The 19,594-nt window shown below is 31.8% G+C and overlaps 2 protein-coding genes and 1 non-coding gene across 4 annotated transcripts; all 3 read right to left on the bottom strand.

Moving 5' to 3' along the window:
- Positions 1-800: 800 nt before the first annotated feature.
- On the bottom strand, positions 801-5,052 carry LOC105139455 (uncharacterized). Of its 2 annotated transcripts, XM_011045892.1 has the most exons (5): positions 4,452-4,538; positions 4,267-4,339; positions 2,706-3,137; positions 1,988-2,294; positions 801-1,146 (listed from the first exon to the last, which is right to left on the bottom strand). In XM_011045892.1, the coding sequence occupies exons 2-5, from the start codon at positions 4,303-4,305 to the stop codon at positions 1,004-1,006; spliced, it is 921 nt and encodes a 306-aa protein (XP_011044194.1). In that variant the 5' UTR covers positions 4,306-4,339; positions 4,452-4,538; the 3' UTR covers positions 801-1,003. The 2 variants fall into 2 exon arrangements, with proteins under 2 accessions (XP_011044194.1, XP_011044193.1); XM_011045891.1 differs by having other exon boundaries at positions 4,267-5,052.
- A 2,873-nt stretch (positions 5,053-7,925) lies between these two features.
- On the bottom strand, positions 7,926-7,997 carry TRNAK-UUU (transfer RNA lysine (anticodon UUU)). Its single transcript has one exon. It is a non-coding gene; the product is annotated as a tRNA-Lys (tRNA).
- Positions 7,998-12,650: 4,653 nt separating this feature from the next.
- LOC105139450 (4-coumarate--CoA ligase-like 9) lies at positions 12,651-17,045 on the bottom strand. The gene is made up of 6 exons (XM_011045884.1): positions 15,905-17,045; positions 15,091-15,280; positions 14,653-14,798; positions 14,475-14,542; positions 13,710-13,812; positions 12,651-13,142 (listed from the first exon to the last, which is right to left on the bottom strand). The coding sequence occupies exons 1-6, from the start codon at positions 16,922-16,924 to the stop codon at positions 13,017-13,019; spliced, it is 1,653 nt and encodes a 550-aa protein (XP_011044186.1). The 5' UTR covers positions 16,925-17,045; the 3' UTR covers positions 12,651-13,016.
- Positions 17,046-19,594: the final 2,549 nt, after the last annotated feature.

The following is a 19,594-nucleotide window of genomic DNA, read 5'->3' as shown; positions in this document are numbered from 1 at the left end:
CCTTTCTTGCTTGCATATAATTTCTTCAGCCATCGTTTTCTGCTACACTATAGGGGTTTCCCGAAGAGTAAAACGGATTGCCGAACATGAACATGAACATGAACATGAATTGCACTTACAATTACCTGGTTTCGGCAATTCACTTCATAAATTCTTTGATTGTTGTTCAACTTACAACAGTGTGGATGAAGATCAGTATGCCATCTAAGAAAAAACAAATCGGGGGGTAAGGTGTTATCATTGTCCACTGAGCAAGCAAAATGCAAACGCCATCCCTCGACTCTTTTTCTACCGAAAATAATGTTATGTGCCTATGATCCGTTCAAAATTATTGATATTTGTCCAGACAACTATTTTTCTCAGGAATCATGCTCCATACAGATGACTGAAACACTTGGCTATGTTACATCACGTAACACTTGGAACCAGATTTTGCTTTTAACAAAACCTAGTTAACATCATCTAGAAAAGCAATCCCATTCATCATCCATTTATAGGGGTATTCTATATATTTCCTGCGGAGACAGTAAATAAGAGCAACAATTCTTCAATCCCAATTGTACAATAATCGAGACATAACACCTTGTAGAGCTGCACAGATGGATCAGAAGTAAAATATAAGTGCAATGTAAATCAGGCGAGAAAAAAACTGGCTATGATCTTCCAATGTTATCATATCATTTGTGATAATCCTGTTCAACTGGACCAACAAGTGAGGAGTTTGACTGGGATTTATAGCTGACTGATATCATAACGAGTTCTTTCGGGAAAAAAGAATGTGCTTGGAACAAGGAAAATTTAAACCTATAAAACAGCATTCAATCTTATTTATCAACTTTAGTATGCAACCTGATGTTAGAACAAGGTTGCCAACATAGAAATACATCTAAAACAATTACACAAACAACGTATCAGAATCTACAAAGTACTAATTATGCTGCCCATTGACTCCAGCAAAAAATTGGGTGGAATATGCAAGTTTTATGGGGTATGCTGTGTGAATTTACGAATGATAGATAGTTATGGTCTTCCCAAGTACAAAAAGAACCAGCGACATCTCCAAAAAGAAGATAGTGTTGATGAGTGTCCGGTCAATTGTCCATCCAAAAACACTAAACCCACCAGGATTGGACTGCAAATACGTCACTGCAAAAGAAAGAGGGTTCAGTTAACTTCATGGTTATTCCAAGGAAGAAATCAAAAGAGCCACAGAAATTGAATGACTGATAGTTTTATTAGATTGATATTCAATTATCTGCTTTTGATATGCCAGATCTTGATTATATGATGCAACCAAGGAGCTAAACTTTTTTCCTTTTCTTGGTAGTTGCCAGAGATGTTTGTTAGAAGAATGAATCTGTTCAAGCTATATAAATAGTTGCATAAGAATCAAAATCATCATTAAATTAAAAGGGTTGTCTCTTGAATGGTCCTATTTGGGAAAACAAAGGTTTGCCACCACATCGGCACCTATATATTTAACTGCAGAATTGAATGCTATCCCCACTATTGCTGTTTACTATCAGTTCAAGTAGCGTCCAAATGTATAGGCCTTGGGAGCCTTTTGTGATGTGAGAAAAGAAAAAAAAAACTGTTGGCCTCAGGGAAAGTCTGAAATTTGATAGGGGTTCAGAGAACAGGGTGTCAAAAAGGGTTTTGTGTGGCTGATAAAAATTGATTACTACTAGTTTTGGTGTGTACTATAAGGTATGACCAACTTGGCTTGGTTGGTGCTGAACCTATCTCAGGTTGGTGCTGAACCTATCTCACATAGCAAGAGATTCTTTGCTTGTACATGCGATGGAAGTCTCTATCATGATGAGTCTAGCAGCTACATGCAGCAAGCCTCGGATGAGTGAATCCCCACCACTTAGGATTAGGGCGAACAGATTAGTTACTAATATGAAACGTATTTTCATTTGCAGCTACAGTGAAAAAGAGATGACAATTTGAGTGCACAGAACTGATTGTTGATTTAGATACGTACCAAAAGCTTCTCTCTTGTGATATGTTGACATATATGAAGCCAATTGTGTAGTAGTTGGCACTGGCACATAGTCAACTGCCTCCAAATCACTTTCCGAATAATTTATGCACAATAAATGGCCTGTATTGGCAGCCTCCGAGCTTCCACAATTGCTGCTTATTTCCACTTGAGAAGTGTCATCAGAGGCACATGTAACTATAGAATGCCATTTAGCAGCAACTGATCCAGTGCCTTGTGCTCTATGTGTGATTTTTGCAGCAGCATGGAGGCAAACTATTAAACCAACAAGCTCAACTATAGAAGAGATCTGCAACCATCACAAAAATGCAATCTAAGAAAGAAACTCAAGTCTAGAATTGCTATGCAAACACGTGGAGATGCTGGTGAGATGCTGGTGTATTATTCAAATATTTTCAGCTAACTTTGAAAGCCGTGAGTTGTATGGTTTAACAATTTGCATTAGAAGGTCTACCTTTCCTTTTCCATCCAAAGTCTTGTACTTCTTTTGTAACTAATTTCATGAGATATTGCTAAAAGGTGATGATTTTGTAACTAGGGATGTTATCTACATATAATGCTTCAATTTAAAGGCAAAGACACAATTAAGCATAACACAAGTTTCTGCAAGAGGTGGAATTTAGAATTGAACAAGTTGCTCCTTATCAAATCTATGGTAAATTGAGAAGGAAAAAGCAACAGCATATTTTTCTGCACTTACCACAAAATCACCACCATTGATGAAATTGATAATTTCACTATTCCATGTAGTTTGAAATAAAGCCACGACCTGACTCGCTGTCACAACCAAGAGCTCAAGAATGAAAAAAATTCGAAACCTATGGCTTATCTTAGATAGATAATGTGTTAGACGAATGTGTTCCTCAATGTACTGTGAAACATCCATATCCCTTTCCAAGAGCTTCCCGTAATTTTCAAAGTGAATCACTTGAAAATTGCATACTAAATTGAATAAAGCACAGCCTGATAAATAGATAGTGATTGAATAGGTCCATGAAACAATCAAAGCTATCAGTATCGCAACAGGTTGCCCCCAAGAATGGTGTGGCACATATATAATGCGAACAGCCTCGCGAACAATCTTCAGGAGGAGGAATGGTATCACCCATACAGCCAACAAGCGGAAGAAACCCTGAATATATAGAGTTTTCTAATCAATGGCTTGGCATCTATGAATAAAATATATTACAATCACAACTACACAAACAATTAATGATTATAACAGAAATGTTCTAACAGAGAAAGATTTCTTCACTGTTTTCTTACCAGGTTATGCAGGAATCAAAACATCCACTCAAGTGCAGGGCATAAATACAGATGATTAAAGACAAGGCAGTTTTAAGCTCTGTTCATTAAATGGACAACATGATATTCTATTCCAGGATACTGATTAATTTGAGATTATAGGAGAAAACATCCCTCTGTTAATGGACTCGAGTATCTTACTCCACAGCACAATTCTTCAATAGCCTATTAATTTTTTTTTATTAATGTGGGTGTTCGGGTCAACTTGTACGCACCACGACTAATCCCATAAATTTTAAAATTAACGACTATACAAACCTTCAGAGTGACCGAGCAATCAAGTATTCAAACATGATACCACGGATGAGCAATCAAGTATTCAAACATGATACCACGGATTTGTTTTTGAAACTGTATCTCCATGCAATCAAACGATCCAAAAGGATATTAATAATAAATAAATCAATAAAAAAAGCAGAAGTGCATGACACAAGTACAAATAAAAGGACAAACATTCAACTTTGGTAAACTAAATTTGACAGCATGACTCTTTTTATTGCATGATTATAATTAATCTGGGATTATAGGAAAAGGGATCCGTTGTTAAGGGAATCATGCATCTGATTGTTAATCTACAACAGAAAACATTATACTTCAATTTTTTTTTTTTGCTAATTTCTTATTTGGTTTTCTTTTTAAAGCATCATCTCCAAGCAATGGGCGATGAACCAGCTCAAAAAGATATAAATAATAGATGGATAGATAGATAAAATAATAGACAGCACAGTTTGATTTATTGAATGTCAAAACCTGACCCCATTAAAATCACTCCAACTTCTCTACTGCCTTCAATGCTCAAGCCATGACTAGTAATTGCACACATCAAGTATGAATCTTAACAAATCAACCACAACCAAATCAATTACAAAAAAATTAATAATAAAATATCTTTAGCTTTGATCACTTGAAAAACTACAACAGATTTAGAAAAGAAAAGAAAAAAAGGTTTTCCTTACATTGATCTTCTTCACATATTCATCACGAAACTGCGCCATATGTCCATGATAGCGGTCCACAAAAAGAAACTTCCTGAACCCATACTTCCTCAAGTTATGTGAAATACAAACAAGAGAAATGGCAGCAACTAGACACTGAAACACCAAAACCTGAATCTCAAAGCTACGAATTTGGTACTTCTTACAGTCAGTAGTGCAGTAAGAGAAATAGTGAATCATCACAACAGGAAGAGCAATACCAAGAAGCAAAAAAGTGAGCCACGAGAGAGTGAGACTTATAAAGGAGTGCTGACAAAAGCCAAAGACCCTTAAAATGGTTTCTAAATGGTTTAGAGATTTGGATAGATGGGCTTCATCCTCTTGGTCTTCATATATGAGAGGGACTTGTGTTGTTGATAAGTTATCTGTTTGCGAGCAAGGAACTGCCATTTCAAAGAGTGAAAGTGAGGTTTTTTTTGGTGGGCTTTCTGATTATAGACAGAGGAGAGTCAGAAACCTTAAAGGCGCTAAACTAAACTAGTGGATTTCGGGGAGAAAGAGATGGAGACAGTATCTGTCCGTGTCTGAAAGGAGGCCGTGTTCATCTCTATGTTTATTTATTTTCTCTTCACAAAATAACAAGTGAAAAGGCAATCTTGTATCCCACTTCGGTTGCTTTCACGAGGAGGAAACTCTCGTTTCGTTTTTCTTGATTGAAGGCATTGTAGATTCTGAGACCTGGAAAGTATGAAAGAGAGGTAGATAGATATGGCAAACATTTAAAAGCCAATTCCATCATTTCCCTAAGTTTTGTGTGTTGTGACGAAGACAGCTTGAAAAGAAGAAAAGGAAAGGGTTTTATTGGGAAGTGGCCCCAAGCTTAAACCAAACGGTCAGGGATCTGTACAATTTTATTTTTTTTTAAAAAAAAAAACTGTGAAAGATTGTCATTTTTTATATTTTAAAAGTTTTTTTTAAAATTAAATTTTATTATTTTAAATATTTTTTAATTTTTTATACTATTTAGATGTGTGGATGTTAAAAATAATTTTTTAAAAATAAAAAATTATTTTAATATATTTTTAAGTAAAATATATTTTAAAAAATAATTATTATTATATTTTTAAATATTTTTATGAAAATTATGGTTAAATTTTTTTATTTATTTATGTATTTTTTTTTATTCTTTAAATTTAAAAGTACATAAACTAAAGAATGTTAAATTGTTTTTAAAGACATCTGCATTAAATTTAGTATTTGGTCTGCATTTGTAGGCCGAAGTTTGCTCTGACAGTTAGGTTAGCGCATCTTTTTAAGCAAACTTTCTTTCCTGTCTTTGTTGAAGAGGAAAGGAGAAGAGAAGGACAGGTAACTCCGACTCTCCGACGTCGTCCTGACGCTGCTGGACTCGCTAGTGGGCTTATTGTTTTGGGCATAGTTGCATGGTCTTATTAAAAGATAGAAAGCGATTTCGATTGAATCGAAAGCAAAGTTATTATCATGACTTTATTTGAGGTCCAGATCATGGCTGGCTGAGGTAGATTAACTTTTTGTTGTTTTAGTGCTTTTTAAAAAGTTGAATAACGTTTTTTTGAAGAAATATGTTTTTTTCAAAAAAATCAAATTAAATATTAAGTGACAAGCTTATCCACCGGATTAACTTTAAATTAATTTTTTGAGCACAATAGGCGAGCTACTATTTGATTTGGCGATCATAGGTAAAAAATAAAATTATAATTAATAAAAACCTCGATAATCATTTTATTATATTAGCTCGAGTTAATAATTATTTTCTTAATTGTTAGCTTGTTAGATTTGTTCAGAGCAAATGATTAAATAAATTTTATTAGTTTTTTTATTTAATCTAATTATAAATTTTTATGTGTGTATAATGTGACAAGTCAGGTTTAGATTATCCAATTATAAAGATTCTGAATTATAAATGCCTTTAAAATAAATCAAATATCATTACACCATACGGGTGGAAACAAATTACAATCAATTTATATGATTATTCTTCTCTATTTTTCATTGCAATTATGTAATAACTTTTGACTTTTAATTTGTAAAAACAAAATTATTTCAATTCAAAATTCAAAAGTTTAAAATGTTAGAAATAATTTTATATTAATTTTTAATATTTCATTGAGTTAAAAATCTTTCTAATTTAAAATTTATGGATTTAACATTATCTTAAATTTAATTAAAGAAAACAGGGAGGATAAGGTTTGAATTTCAGTTTAAATTAATCTTTTTTTAAACTACTATTTTGTTCTGAATTTTTAATTTAATTAGACAAAATAAAGATGGTTGCATAGTGTAATTGGAATTACTTAGTATAGCTTGATTTATTTATTTATTTTTATTTCTTTAGAGAGAACAATAACGGTTTTACTATAGCTTGATTTTTAATTTAATTAGAGAAAACAATAATGGTTGATTGTAAAATCACGAGCTTTATCGATTTTGACCAAATTAATGTGGAACTCAACTTTGACCGTAAATGATGGAATTGGCCTTGGTATATTTTGACAGACTTTGATGAAGTAAATTCAACTTTGACTGTAAAATGATGGTTTATTGGTTTTAACCAATTTTATTATAGAATTAGATTTTTGACATTATAGCTCGGTTTTTTTCTCTGAATGTTTTTTAGCTAGAAAAATAATTTTTGATCTATAAACATTGTTTTCAATTTCTTTTTTGGTCATGGAGACCAAAACAGGTTATCACAACTTGTATTAAATTCACACAAATCCTAATATTATTTATTATAAAAAAATATTTTTATTTTTTTAAAACATTTTTTTAATTTCATCTATTTAGTTTATTAGAGATTAAACTTTATTATTTATTAAGATTTATTTTCTATATAATTATTTAAGTCATATAACTTGTGTCGCAGATTTAATGGAATAACCCTGTTAACTAGAATTCTTTTTATTTTTAATTGATAATATTTTTAATTTTATTTTTTAATATTAAATTTATTAGAAATTAGATTTTATATTTTTTTTTAATTTTTTTTTATGAAGTTATCTCGATTTCATAAGTCATGTTATGAATTTTACAGGTTAACTCAAATAGACTTTGATTGTTTTATTATATTTTTTTAGATTGATTTTTTTTTTCAGTTTCATCATTCAACAAGAAGTTCATTGAGAATTGAACTTCATGATTTATTTTAATTTTCTTTCTACAAGATTATCTTAGTTTCATAGTTTATGTTGTAGGTTTGACCGGTAAACTCAAGTTAATTTGAGTTATTTTTTTGTGTATTTTAATTGATTATTTTTTCAATTTCACCGTTTAACATTATATTAATTAAAAATTAAGTTTTATATATTTTTTGATTTAATTTTTATAAGATATTATGATTTAATATTTCAAATTTTAAATTTCATATGTTAACTTGAATTGATTTATAGTTTATTTATTTATTTATTATTTTTAGATTTAATAAGTTATAAATTTAATAGATTAACATACCCAATCTTTGATTTTATTTTTATTTTTTAACTAAAAGTTAACAACATTTAAATACATCTATTTTTATGTTGAAAAGTTTGTGGATCCAACCATAGCAGGCAACGATATTGTGAAACTACTAAATTTACTTGGTTTTGACACAAGTACAATAGTTAAACAGAAGAAGAATTAGGGATTAGTTATAAAAGGAATGCCCCTGGTGAGGTTCGAACTCACGACTTCTTGCTTAAAAGGCAAATGCACTACCACTGTGCTACAGAAGCGTTTCTATCATGGCTCTCTAGAAAACATTATTTATAACATTTTTAATCACAACCAATTCACTTCGCTAAACAAGATCGCTTGGTGGGTGGGTGCATATCTTAATTCTTTCTTTTTGTTTTTCAAGTCCCGCCATTTATTTTTCCCCTGCTAATTGAGCACAAGGCAGACACCAAACAGTTAATGGTGGCAATGTCACTGCTATTCATTAGTGGAATCACCAGCAAAACCTGGATTTACTTTCTCTGATATATATATCCCAACTGTTCTGTTGAAAGCTAAAATCTTGTAAGATGGAACAAAACAAAAGTTTTCCCGTTAAATCATGTTAACGTATACTTCAATATTCGATTGTTAGAAATTATGGAAATGTATCGGGAAGACAACTACAGAACAATCAGGAATCAGATTCAAAAAATTTCCAGGTAGGCACAGAATCATATGCAGATTTGAATAAAATGAAATTGTAATTTAAACCACTCGTCCTTCAAGCATGCTCACTACCTCCGACATTGTAGACCTAAGTGTTGAGGATACATCTGTACACAAGAGAACTACTTTGACCATAATTTCTGCTTCTTTTATGGTAACTTCACAATTTAACATCTCATCAACAAGCTCCATAAAAGTCCCACTTTGCTGCAAATGGCAGGCCAGCAATCCACGTAATTTAAAACTTCCACATTGAGTCTTGCAAACTACAACATAAGTGCAATGTATTAAGCACAGGAAGAAGATTAACCAATCTAAGAGACAAACGCAATTGCTGTTGCTTGGCATATGGTTATTGTTGTTCTTCCCACTAACAATTTCCAAAGCCACAACCCCAAAACTGTAAACATCTGCTTTGTAGGTCAAGTAACCCCACAGTGCATATTCTGGTGCCATATATCCTCTGCATATCAAGATAAAGAATTCTTGCAATTTAACATTGAAAAGTTACACGATACCAAAAATCTCAGGTTTTAATTTAGTGACTAACATGGTTTCAGCAACTCGGGTGCTGATGTGGCTCTTCTCTTCTTCATGAAGCTTAGCCAATCCAAAATCGGATATTTTAGGATTCAGAACCCCATCAAGTAGCACATTTGTAGCTTCAATGTCTCTGTGAACGATCTTAAATCTTGATTCTTCATGGAGAAAAGCTAGACCTCCAGCTATCCCAATACAGATCTTAAGCCTTGTAGGCCAGTCGTGAAAACGGAAGGTGAGGGAAAGCTTTGAAGCGACCACATTTTAGCCATAAAAAACAATCTTGGCATCAATGCATTCATCTTGTAGAGACGATTTTGATGTCTGTTGTATTAGAGGATGAATTATCAACACACCACGTCGCCACAGAGAAGGATGGCATGGTTACTTGAATTCTATTACTTTGTTTTTTATTCTCTAATTACTTCTGTGAAGCACCGTATATACTAGGTAAAATTGATATTACATGGGATAAGTTAGTTAGAATATTCTTTACCTGTTGTATATATTTAAACGAACTGCATCATTCACATATATGATGAATTTCTCTAGACAATTCTATTTTCCTCTATTTCACATTCGTTTGTTACATGGTATCAGAGTTGCCGATCAATGGCCAACACTCATAAAAAAACTAATTCTCAGTCTTTCAATAATACCAACCCCAAAAACAAATACCTTAATTTCTCTGACCTTTCAATCCATTCCAAATTGAGAATGGTGATAACCTAGCTACTGCTCTTGTTTCTGAACTCTTAACTGCTGATAATTATGTCAGTTGATCTCGTGCGATTTCTCGAACTCTTCACACGAAGAACAAACTTGCATTTGTTAATGGTACATTGCCTAAACCTACTGATGTCTCAAATCCTTTTTTTGAAGCTTGAGAGAGATGCAATGACTTGGTTGTTTCATGACTACAAAATTCTATAAGTTTTTCTGTCAAATCTAATCTTGCTTTAGTTGAGGATTCAAGAGTATCGTGGCTGGAACTCAAAAATCGTTTTACCCACCAAAATAGCTCTCGAATTTTCCAACTGAAACATGATTTAACCAGCTTATCTCAAAACCAAAACAATATCAGTACTTATTTTGGTCACCTCAAAACATTGTGGGATGAACTTGCTATCTATGACCCTCTTCCTGATTGTATGTGTGGGAAATTAAAAATTCTTCATGATCGTTATGACCGTGATTGTGTCATTCAATTTCTTATGGGTTTATCTGATGCATACTCAAACACCAAAGATCAGATAATGCTACTTGATCCTCTTCCATCCCCTAACCATGTGTTCATCATGATCCAACAACAAGAACGACAATATTTAATGATTCCTTCTATCAAATCCCCTGAACTTATGGCAATGATGGCGAAACCAATTTTTAACTCTAGCAAAAATTTCTCCAGATCTGCTTCCCAGAAAACTAATCGTCCATATTGTTCTTACTGCAAGCTTCCTGGTCATTCTCTTGAAAACTGTTTTAAAATTGGAAATGCTGATCCACCATAATGCACTCATTGTAATATGACTGGTCACGTTGCGGAAAGATGCTATAAACTGCATGGCTACCCACCTTGTCATAAACTTCATGGAAAAAATAAAGGTATTGCAGTAACTGTTACTCAATCCCGAGTACTCTCAGATGATGATCATGAGGAGGATTTAATTGAATCAATGATGCTTACCAGGAGTTAATACCAACAATTACTTTCTCTTTTGCATTCCAAGGAGACTAGTTCAGTCATGGCTTCATTATCTGTTACACAACCATCTACTTCCTCTCTCATTCCTTATGTTAATAACTCTCATGTTTCTGGTATGGCTACTTGCTTCAGCACAAGCACACACTCATCTTCTCTCACACACATCTCACTTTGGATTATTGACACTGGTGCCACAGATCATATGATCTGCTGTACCTCCCTTTTTATATCTATCACAACCACTGTTTCCTATCAAGTTAAACTACCAAATGGCTAAGATGTTCTTGTTACCCACGTTGGTGTCATAAGATTATCTAAACATCTTATATTAAATCATGTATTGTGTGTACCTTCCTTTAACTTCAACTTGCTTTCTGCCAAGAAACTTACTTAACATCATTCTTGTTGTCTCATATTTTTATCCAATGCTTGTTTTTTTAGGACTTAGCATCATGGACAACGATTGGGATGGGTGAAGTTAGGACAGGTCTATATCACCTTCTTAGGTCTCAAGTGTCACCCTCTACTTTGGTTGATGCAATGCCTCATCTTCATTTCCTTCTGCTTTCACTGCTCACACTATTTCATTGTGTGATTTATGACATTATCATTGAGGACACATTTCTTTTTCTAGATTAGCTTTAATAACTGATCTCATTATCACACATAATCAAACATTTCATAATCCAATACCATCTTCCATTTGTCCTTTGGCTAAGCAACAACGTGTTTCTTTTTCAACTTCTACACATTTTGCTTTACATAAATTTGATCTAGTCCACTGTGATATATAGGGTCTTAACTCAATTATTGCAATGGATGGATCATGTTTTTTTTTTTTTATAATTGTTGATGACCACACTTGGATAACATGGGTTTATATGCTTAGAAATAAATCTGATACCAGGTCTTGTTTTATGACTTTCAAATTAAGTTTATGAAATTGAAAATAAATAATAATGAGGAAAAAGTTAAAAATAAAATAACTAACAATTAAAAGAATAATAATTAAATTTATAATAAAAACTAAAAGAAATTGGGATGAAATTAAAAAAAACTACAAAAGATAAAAACCAAAAGAATAAACCTCTGCCACGCGCGCCACCAATAGAAAGCTCTCATGCATTAATTTAAATGTTACTGTGAAAAGTGACGTGTAACATTAGTAAAAGCCCGCGCACGTTACCCAAAAAATATAGGCTCCACTCACGCTTGTTCCTTTTAAATATATTTTATATATATTAAAAAATTGAATCACTCTTAACTCTAATCAACAACTATAAAAAAGCCAAAGGGAAACAAAGAAAACACTCCTAGACCCAAGTAAAGGAAAAACAACAATGCAAGTGTATTTAAATAATCACATTTTTCAAATAAAAAATAAATAAATAAAACTAAAGACATCCATTGTCCTCATGTTATGTTTTAAGTTTTTAAATGGTAGATTAGTAATTTAACTATTCAATAAAACAATAAAGAAACTACTTTACCCCTAAATAGAGCGATAATGTCAATTCAATCATGTAAAAAAACTAATTTAGACTGAGTCTTGCTTTATAGTGAAAGGCTGATGAGGTTTAATTTTTTTTTTCTTCTTAATTATGACTTACTTTTCTAATCATTATATGTTTTTCCTTAAAAAACAATGCTTATAATATAAAATATATTCATGTAAAATACATGAATATATTGGAAGTTTTTATGAATATTTATTTTAATTATTTTTAATTTTTATTCAATAAACTATGTTGCCAATAAAAAAATATTGTCAGAAAAAAAAATATTATTAGAAAAAAAAGTGTTGATAAATAAAAATATATTTTTTCTTTGAAATTTAAATATTGTCTCTTTTTTTTTAATATGTATTATAGTTATCATATAATTAAATTTTTTTAAAAAAAAACTTGGAGAGCGCTCCTCAGCATCCCGCGATCATAATCAGTTCTAACCAAGATATCACGTATCTAAGCAGTATCCATGTCTGAATTGAAGATATTATTACCCCAAATGAAAAACAGTATACCATATGTTCATGAACAATGAGCATCAAAATTATTATCAGACGTCTGAATTAACAGCAAAGTGTCTGTCAAAAAATACCCTGGGGGTGGAACTGTTATTTTACAAGCATGGAAAACCTCATGCGGCCTGAGGTGGGTTCGGACAACATGATATTCAACAAAGAGATCAGCAGCCTCCGCCAGAAATCTCCTCAGGTCAAACCTGGATCTATGACTAGCTGATGATGATTGATCCTAGCTTTGGATAGATGATTAGAATTTTGACCTGTATTTCCCTGCTAGACATTTTGGCCATCATGCAATTATTGTTTTCAATAGATGGATCATAATTTAGACGAAGCACCAGAGAGAGCATGATTGACCAGCTCCCGCCTTAGGATCTTTCCTGCGGGAGATTTTGGAATGGCACTGATGAAGGCCACTCGTCTTATCTTCTTGTATGGTGCAACCTGCAAGAAGAAATGATTAGTTTTGAGCATGACATAGTACCATCACAGGGAATCATCCTTAAATGAGAGAGCATACGTTTGGCTGTAATTGTTGGCTATCTGGCTGCTCATTTTTGGGAAAACAGTCACTCGATGGTTATAATTTACTTCTATCAGGTAACCCGACTAGAAGTGGGGAAGTGATCAGACAACTGAAAAATAAACTGAGAAGGACATCCCACGCCCCAGGGAGGAGAAAATTAAAACACGCCATCTCAAGTCAAATTCAGAATTCTGCAAGTTGTTCTGTAGCCGACCAAGGAAATCAACCACTAGGTCTGAATTCCAGATGCAGAATGTCCTATTCCAAAGGATCTCCATATTTTAATGGGGATATTGTTCTTTCACATGGCAAATACAAAAATAAGTGATCCCACAAGGCATATTATAAGAGACACCACCTAACCAATTTGTCATTTTATGCAACAACAGGGCAAGTTTAATATGGTAGTGATACATAGATGCGTGCACGTATCTACATCTTAAATTAAGAGGTGCCAAATCATCATGGTTTATCCAGAAGCTTACCTGTTTTGCAATGGAATCCATAATTTGAGCCTCAGTAATATTGCTTCCTGGTTTCCTCACCACATAGGCCATAGGTATTTGCCCTGCCTCTTCATCAGGGTACCTGCTCCGAAATAACAAAAACCAAATGATAAGTGGATCAGGATCTTCAGTAGAATCAAATATAAATAAATAAATAAGTAGATTCTGAAAGCAAGAAGAAATTCACTGGAAGAATCTGATACTAAATACATTTCCATAAACATTTACCTTTAATAATAACTAGATTCAATACATCTGGTAAGTAAAAATGATCACTTTATACATTTTAAAGGTATCTGTTAAAAGAAAAAAAAAGGAATTTCCCCAAGAATAAAGCACCAGAAGAGGAAATTCACAATTTTCATGAATTGAGATATCTTATCTAATCCATGCAGCAAGATATCAACAAGTCTTTCTGATTGCCATCCTCAACGGAAGAATCTCTTTAGCAATAAATAAGCTAAGATAAACTTACAAAACCAGCAAAAAGAACTTGAAGCAAGAACAAAAGTACTGTATTGCGAAAAATATACACACATAGGATCAAATTTTAAGAAACAGAAAAATAGCATGTGATCCATCATGTTTCAGGAATGAGCTAATGAATCAAAGAGAACTTCAGACTCATGTCTGTGTGAAATAGCCAGCTGTTTGCTATTAGACATTGATGTGGAAATCAATGAAACAAGTATACCAGCATGACATTGCGGCATGAGTAGCAGATGAAACAGCTAGACAACTTACGGAATCACAGCAGCATCAGCAATTTCAGGATTAGACTGAAGTAACTTTTCCAACTCAGCAGGGGGCACCTGAAAATAATCAATCATATGGTGAGATAACAGCATTCCTGATAGTTCAAATTAGATTTACAATCCTAATGTCCATTGCAGTCAAGACTATGCAAATATAATCCAATCACCTGAAATGCCTTGTATTTAATCAACTCCTTTAGCCTATCAACAATGTAAAGGAACCCGTCCGAGTCAAAATAACAAAGATCCCCAGTCTTTAACCAACCTTCTGGATGTAAGGTTTCCGCAGTTGCCTTCTCATCTCCTACATAACCTGCACTAACACCATTGCTCTGCTCGTTAAAGAACAAGCTTATTAGACATGGTAATTTATTTGTCTGTCTTTCAATTAACCAGCATATTCAGTGAATACCATGGTGTCTATGAACTTCTATCTGTCCCAGATTAGCATCTAAAAAAGGGGTAAAACATTTGAACTCTATCCTACACATAAATGTTTGTCAGGTGAGATGCATTTTTCTGTGTCAGGTGGCCTAAAAAAGAGAGTAACAAGGACCTGTTGAAATGCATTAAAAATTAACAGCCAATATGTCCATGATCTCTACCTTTCATGACAGTTGGCCCTCGCAACCAAAGCTCCCCTCTCTGGCCAGGACCCAAGGCCTCTCCAGTTTCAGGATCAACAATTTTAGCTTCCATATTTTCAGACAGGCGGCCAACAGAAGCATGCTGGCTAGTCTCTTCAGGTCCTAGAGTCCTTGTTGCCCCTCCTCCAGTCTCAGTCAACCCATATCCCTAAAATTCCAAATACAATGCACAATCCTTATTCAACAACATTTTCAAAATGCATAATCTTCAAACACTCACACGATCATTTTATTAAACAACCTAGTCAAAACGCAATAACTTTTCTAAAAAACACTACATTCAACGTCAGCAACTGCTCCACCTGGCTTACCATTCAAACTAGCCTCAAACGGGGTCCATAGATGCATGAATTGTAAATGCTGACCAGTACTATTCAACTTCAATGATTCAATAAACTAACAAGATGTTGAAAATCGACCAAATCCACCATCAATAATTGAACAACATAAACATTTCTGATTAGCGTCCCCACTAAATTGAATTTACAGAGTTCTAAAATTATGTGTTAGTTGGTGCCATCGAAAAAGTGCTTTCTCAGGCTGAAAAAGCTTTCATACCAAAACGCACTGCATTTAAGTAAAGCCATCAACTGCTTTTTTCCACCCATAGATTACTTTGCTCAGCACATGAAATGAAAGTAGCAAACACACCGTGACGCTAGTGATCAGGATAATAACATATAGACAGTTATTATTAATTTTAGCAAATATATGGTTTCCCTTTAGCAATTTAAATCAAAATATATTGATTGAAGTCTCAAAAAGGGATCACCTGTACTATTTCAACGTGTGGAAATTTCTCTTTAAACTTATCAGCAACCTCCTTCCCTAGTGGTGCGCCACCGCAGCCAAGTGATGTTAGCGAACTCAAATCATACTTCTCAGTCAGATCCGATTTCACAAACGCCACAATAAGCGGTGGCGACACCGGCATGTAAGTAACTCTATATTTTTCCACATGTTTCAACATTTGTACGAAATCAAATCTCTCCATCAAGACCAAAGTCTCCCCTCTCGAGAACGCATTTATTGACATAAAGAACCCAAAAACATGAAACAAAGGCAATATAAACAAAGAAACTCGAGGTTGCTCAGGTTGATTCGGCTCGGGTTCTTCCATGTTGTGATGAAAACCGGAGATTAAAGCGATTAAGTTCCGGTGAGTCAACGCCACTCCTTTGACTCTCCCTGTTGTGCCTGAGGAGTAAAGAATAGCCGCAATGTCAGACTGACTCACTTCAACCCGGGGTTGTTTGGCTTGTGGTTTGGGCTGAGTCAACAAGGAGGTGAACTCAGGGGAGTCGATGAGGATGGTACCAAGAGGGAGGGAGGGAAGCTTGTGGGCAGTTTGGGAGGTGGCAAAGGCGATCTTGGGTTTACAGAGTTGGATTTGGTGAGCCAATTCGGAGTCTGAACTCAGCGGATTGGCGGGAGAGATGATGACACCGAGGTACATAAGAGATAAATAAAGAACGGGGACGTGGAGGGAAGGTGGGCAGAGGATAAAAGCAACGTCCTTGTTGTTTAAAGAGTAGTGGTTCTTCAGAGATGAAGAAAGAGAGTGAATTTGGTCGATGGCTTGAGAGTATGTTAGAGACTCGCCTGTGGAGGGGATGGTGAGGTAGGTGGTGGTCGTGGTGGGGACGGTGGAGGATTGGAGGAGAGAGAGGATGAAATGGGTGATGGAGAGAGGCTGATGGGGTGGTGGAAATGGAGTAGATGGTCTGAGACTGTGAAAGGTTTTGGTTTGTTGGCAGAAACCAGTTCTTGGGTTGATTGACTCCATTGCCATCTTGATATTGGAAGACAAGCAAAATGGACGAGGAATAAGAGTTTAAATGCTTGTGTCTCTGTTTATGTTTCAGCTTGTGCGCGTGTGGTCTTGGCTGGAGGAGGAAGATTGAAACTGTCAGAGATATATTTGGGAGCTGATTTGTCGTTTTCTGTTTTGTATTTGTTTGACTGTTGAGTTGATTATTATTATTATTATTATTATTACTTTTCAAATGAAAGAATTTTTGAAGTTTGTTAATGAATATTTTAGGTCGAATTTGCTAACGTACTCAAATGCTATTCCATAAAAAATTAAAAATTTTATATATTTTTAAATTATTTTAATATATTAATATAAAAAATAAATTTTTAAAAATAAATTTTCAAACAAAAATTTTTTTAAAAATTATTATTATTATATTACTATATATTTATATATTTTCTTAATAAGCTTTTATGCCTTTCAAGGAATGGAAGACTTTTTTTTTTCCTATTTTTTTTCTTGACAAAATCGTAACTGATGTTCATGGAAAGTATAAAGGGTTTTTTTTTTTTTGTAATGTGACTGAGAAAATTAGTTTTTATGAAAATATTTTTAAAAAGTAAATTATTTTTTTATATTTAATAATATTATAAAAAATAAATTAAAAACTATTTTTTATCATTTTATTATATTATAAAAAATAAATTAAAATTAACTTATCATTTTTTATGTTTATTAAAATAACATAAACTAAATTTGATAAATAAAAAATTAAATAAGTAAACTTAAAAAAAATCTAATTTTATAAATTATTTTAAATAAAACAAATAACACCTAAAAATTAAATATTAAATGTGACAGATAAAAAACTTAAAACGTGGTAAAATTAAAAAAATTAATTTTATAAATTATTTAACTAAAAAAAAAAAAAAACAAAATAGATAAAGAATTTCATTTAAGAAAAGAATAAGAAAAAAATAAAAAATAAAATCATAATTAATATAATAATCAAATTAAATTAAATTATAAGAGATGAAATTTAAAAATATATTTAAAACTAAAGATATAATAATAAAAAGATTGAAAAGCAAATTTGATATAATTAATAAATAACAAGATATTTTTTGATTTTTTCATAATTTCTAAAAATTATTTTCTATCTAAATAAAATAAAACAATTTATTGAAAAATAAGTTAAATTTTCTTTGACTAAAAAATATTTTTCATTAACAAATATTTTTTTAATAACAAGCATTAAAAGTTTAGAAAGCAAGAAACTATTTTTTTATTTTTTATGAAACAAACAGAGTTTTTAAATATATTTGGTAACAAATATAAAGTACTTTTGTAAAAGGATTTTTTAAATAAAAATATATTAAAATAATCTATTTTTAAAATTTTTATATTAAAAATTCAAGACCATTAAAAGAATACTAAATAAATATTTGTTTACCTTTCAAGACCATTAAAAGAATATTATGTTGATATATTATGTTAAAGACAATAGTTTGCATAGATATTGCTACCTTTTTGTTATTCTTTACACACACATATATAGATAAAGAATAGAATATGATATTGATAGTTGCATTTTTTTTAATATAATATTATATTTATCTTGTCATTAAATATAAATATTTTAGTAAACTTTAGATTATATTATTTATACCTTTCAATCAATAAAAATATTTTTTAAGAGTGCTAATTGTAAATTTCTATTTAATGTTTTTAGTACATTTTAGGTTTGTAAAAAAAAAAAACCAAACACATTATACATATATTATATAAAGGAAAAACACATTTTTATTTTGTTTTTATCTAATAACTTTATCGATCACAATTAATTAAATAAATCTTTTCTCATTAAGTCATCTATACTCATGTTAAGTCATCTATACTCATGTATAATGAAGTTCTTATCACACAAGTTAACTAAAATAAAAATATTATCATCAACAATTTATATATCAATTTATATATTGATATAATAATTTAAACTTAAAAATTTACTAGGATTATTTAAATTTTTTTAAAATCAAGCTAATTCTAAAGTTCTAACAGAACTATAACATCAGGTAAAACAAGTATCAAATAAACATAAAAAAAATATTGTTATGAAACTTAATATAATAATTTAAATTTAAAAAATCTTGACTTGATTACTTGTTTAGTTTAAATTTTAAATTAAATTGTATGAAAGTTAGTATAATATTATTTTTTTCACTAGATAAGTCCAAACAAAATCAATACAATAGTGAAAAATAAAATTAAATACACATTATATTAAATAATAAAATAAAATAAATAAATAAATAAAAGGATCAAGAAACTCAAAGAAAATAAAAACCCTATAATAAAGGATGGGATTAGAAAAAAAAAACTAAAAGATAAAAAAAGCCAAATTTTTTTTTATTATATTACAAACAATACAAAAACTTATTTACCATTTACCCAATATTAAAATGTAAAATTAAATAAAAACCCTATATCAAAGGATAGAATTAAAAAAAAAAGCTAAATAGTCCAAAGAAAAAAAACTTGCATTAATGGATAAAAAAACCCCAAAGATAAAAAAAGCCAGAAAAACATAAATAGTTAATACAAAAACTCAAAAACTAATTACAACATAGCCTAGGCATACGGGCTCAAAAAGAGGCCTATAAGCTAAATTAAAAAAAAAAAAAAGATAAAAAAGAAAAATTAATA

Source organism: Populus euphratica, unplaced genomic scaffold (assembly GCF_000495115.2).
Source record: "Populus euphratica unplaced genomic scaffold, PopEup_1.0 scaffold92.1, whole genome shotgun sequence".
Lineage (NCBI taxonomy): Eukaryota > Viridiplantae > Streptophyta > Magnoliopsida > Malpighiales > Salicaceae > Populus > Populus euphratica.
The sequence above is the reverse complement of the archived record's forward strand: the minus strand, read 5'-3'. Positions and strand labels throughout refer to the sequence as shown.

Excerpts from the sequence above, each read along its gene's own strand:
- LOC105139450 (XM_011045884.1), bottom strand. The coding sequence starts at position 16,924 with ATGGCAATGGAGTCAATCAACCCAAGAACTGGTTTCTGCCAACAAACC. Across the intron at positions 15,281-15,904 it reads CACACGTTGAAATAGTACAG|GGATATGGGTTGACTGAGAC; the intron begins GTGATCCCTTTT and ends TTGGAATTTTAG. Across the intron at positions 14,799-15,090 it reads AGGGCCAACTGTCATGAAAG|GTTATGTAGGAGATGAGAAG; the intron begins GTAGAGATCATG and ends GTGTTAGTGCAG.
- LOC105139455 (XM_011045891.1), bottom strand. The coding sequence starts at position 4,695 with ATGGCAGTTCCTTGCTCGCAAACAGATAACTTATCAACAACACAAGTC. Across the intron at positions 3,138-4,266 it reads AATATGTGAAGAAGATCAAT|GGTTTCTTCCGCTTGTTGGC; the intron begins GTAAGGAAAACC and ends CTATATATTCAG. Across the intron at positions 1,147-1,987 it reads TCACAAGAGAGAAGCTTTTG|TGACGTATTTGCAGTCCAAT; the intron begins GTACGTATCTAA and ends TTTCTTTTGCAG.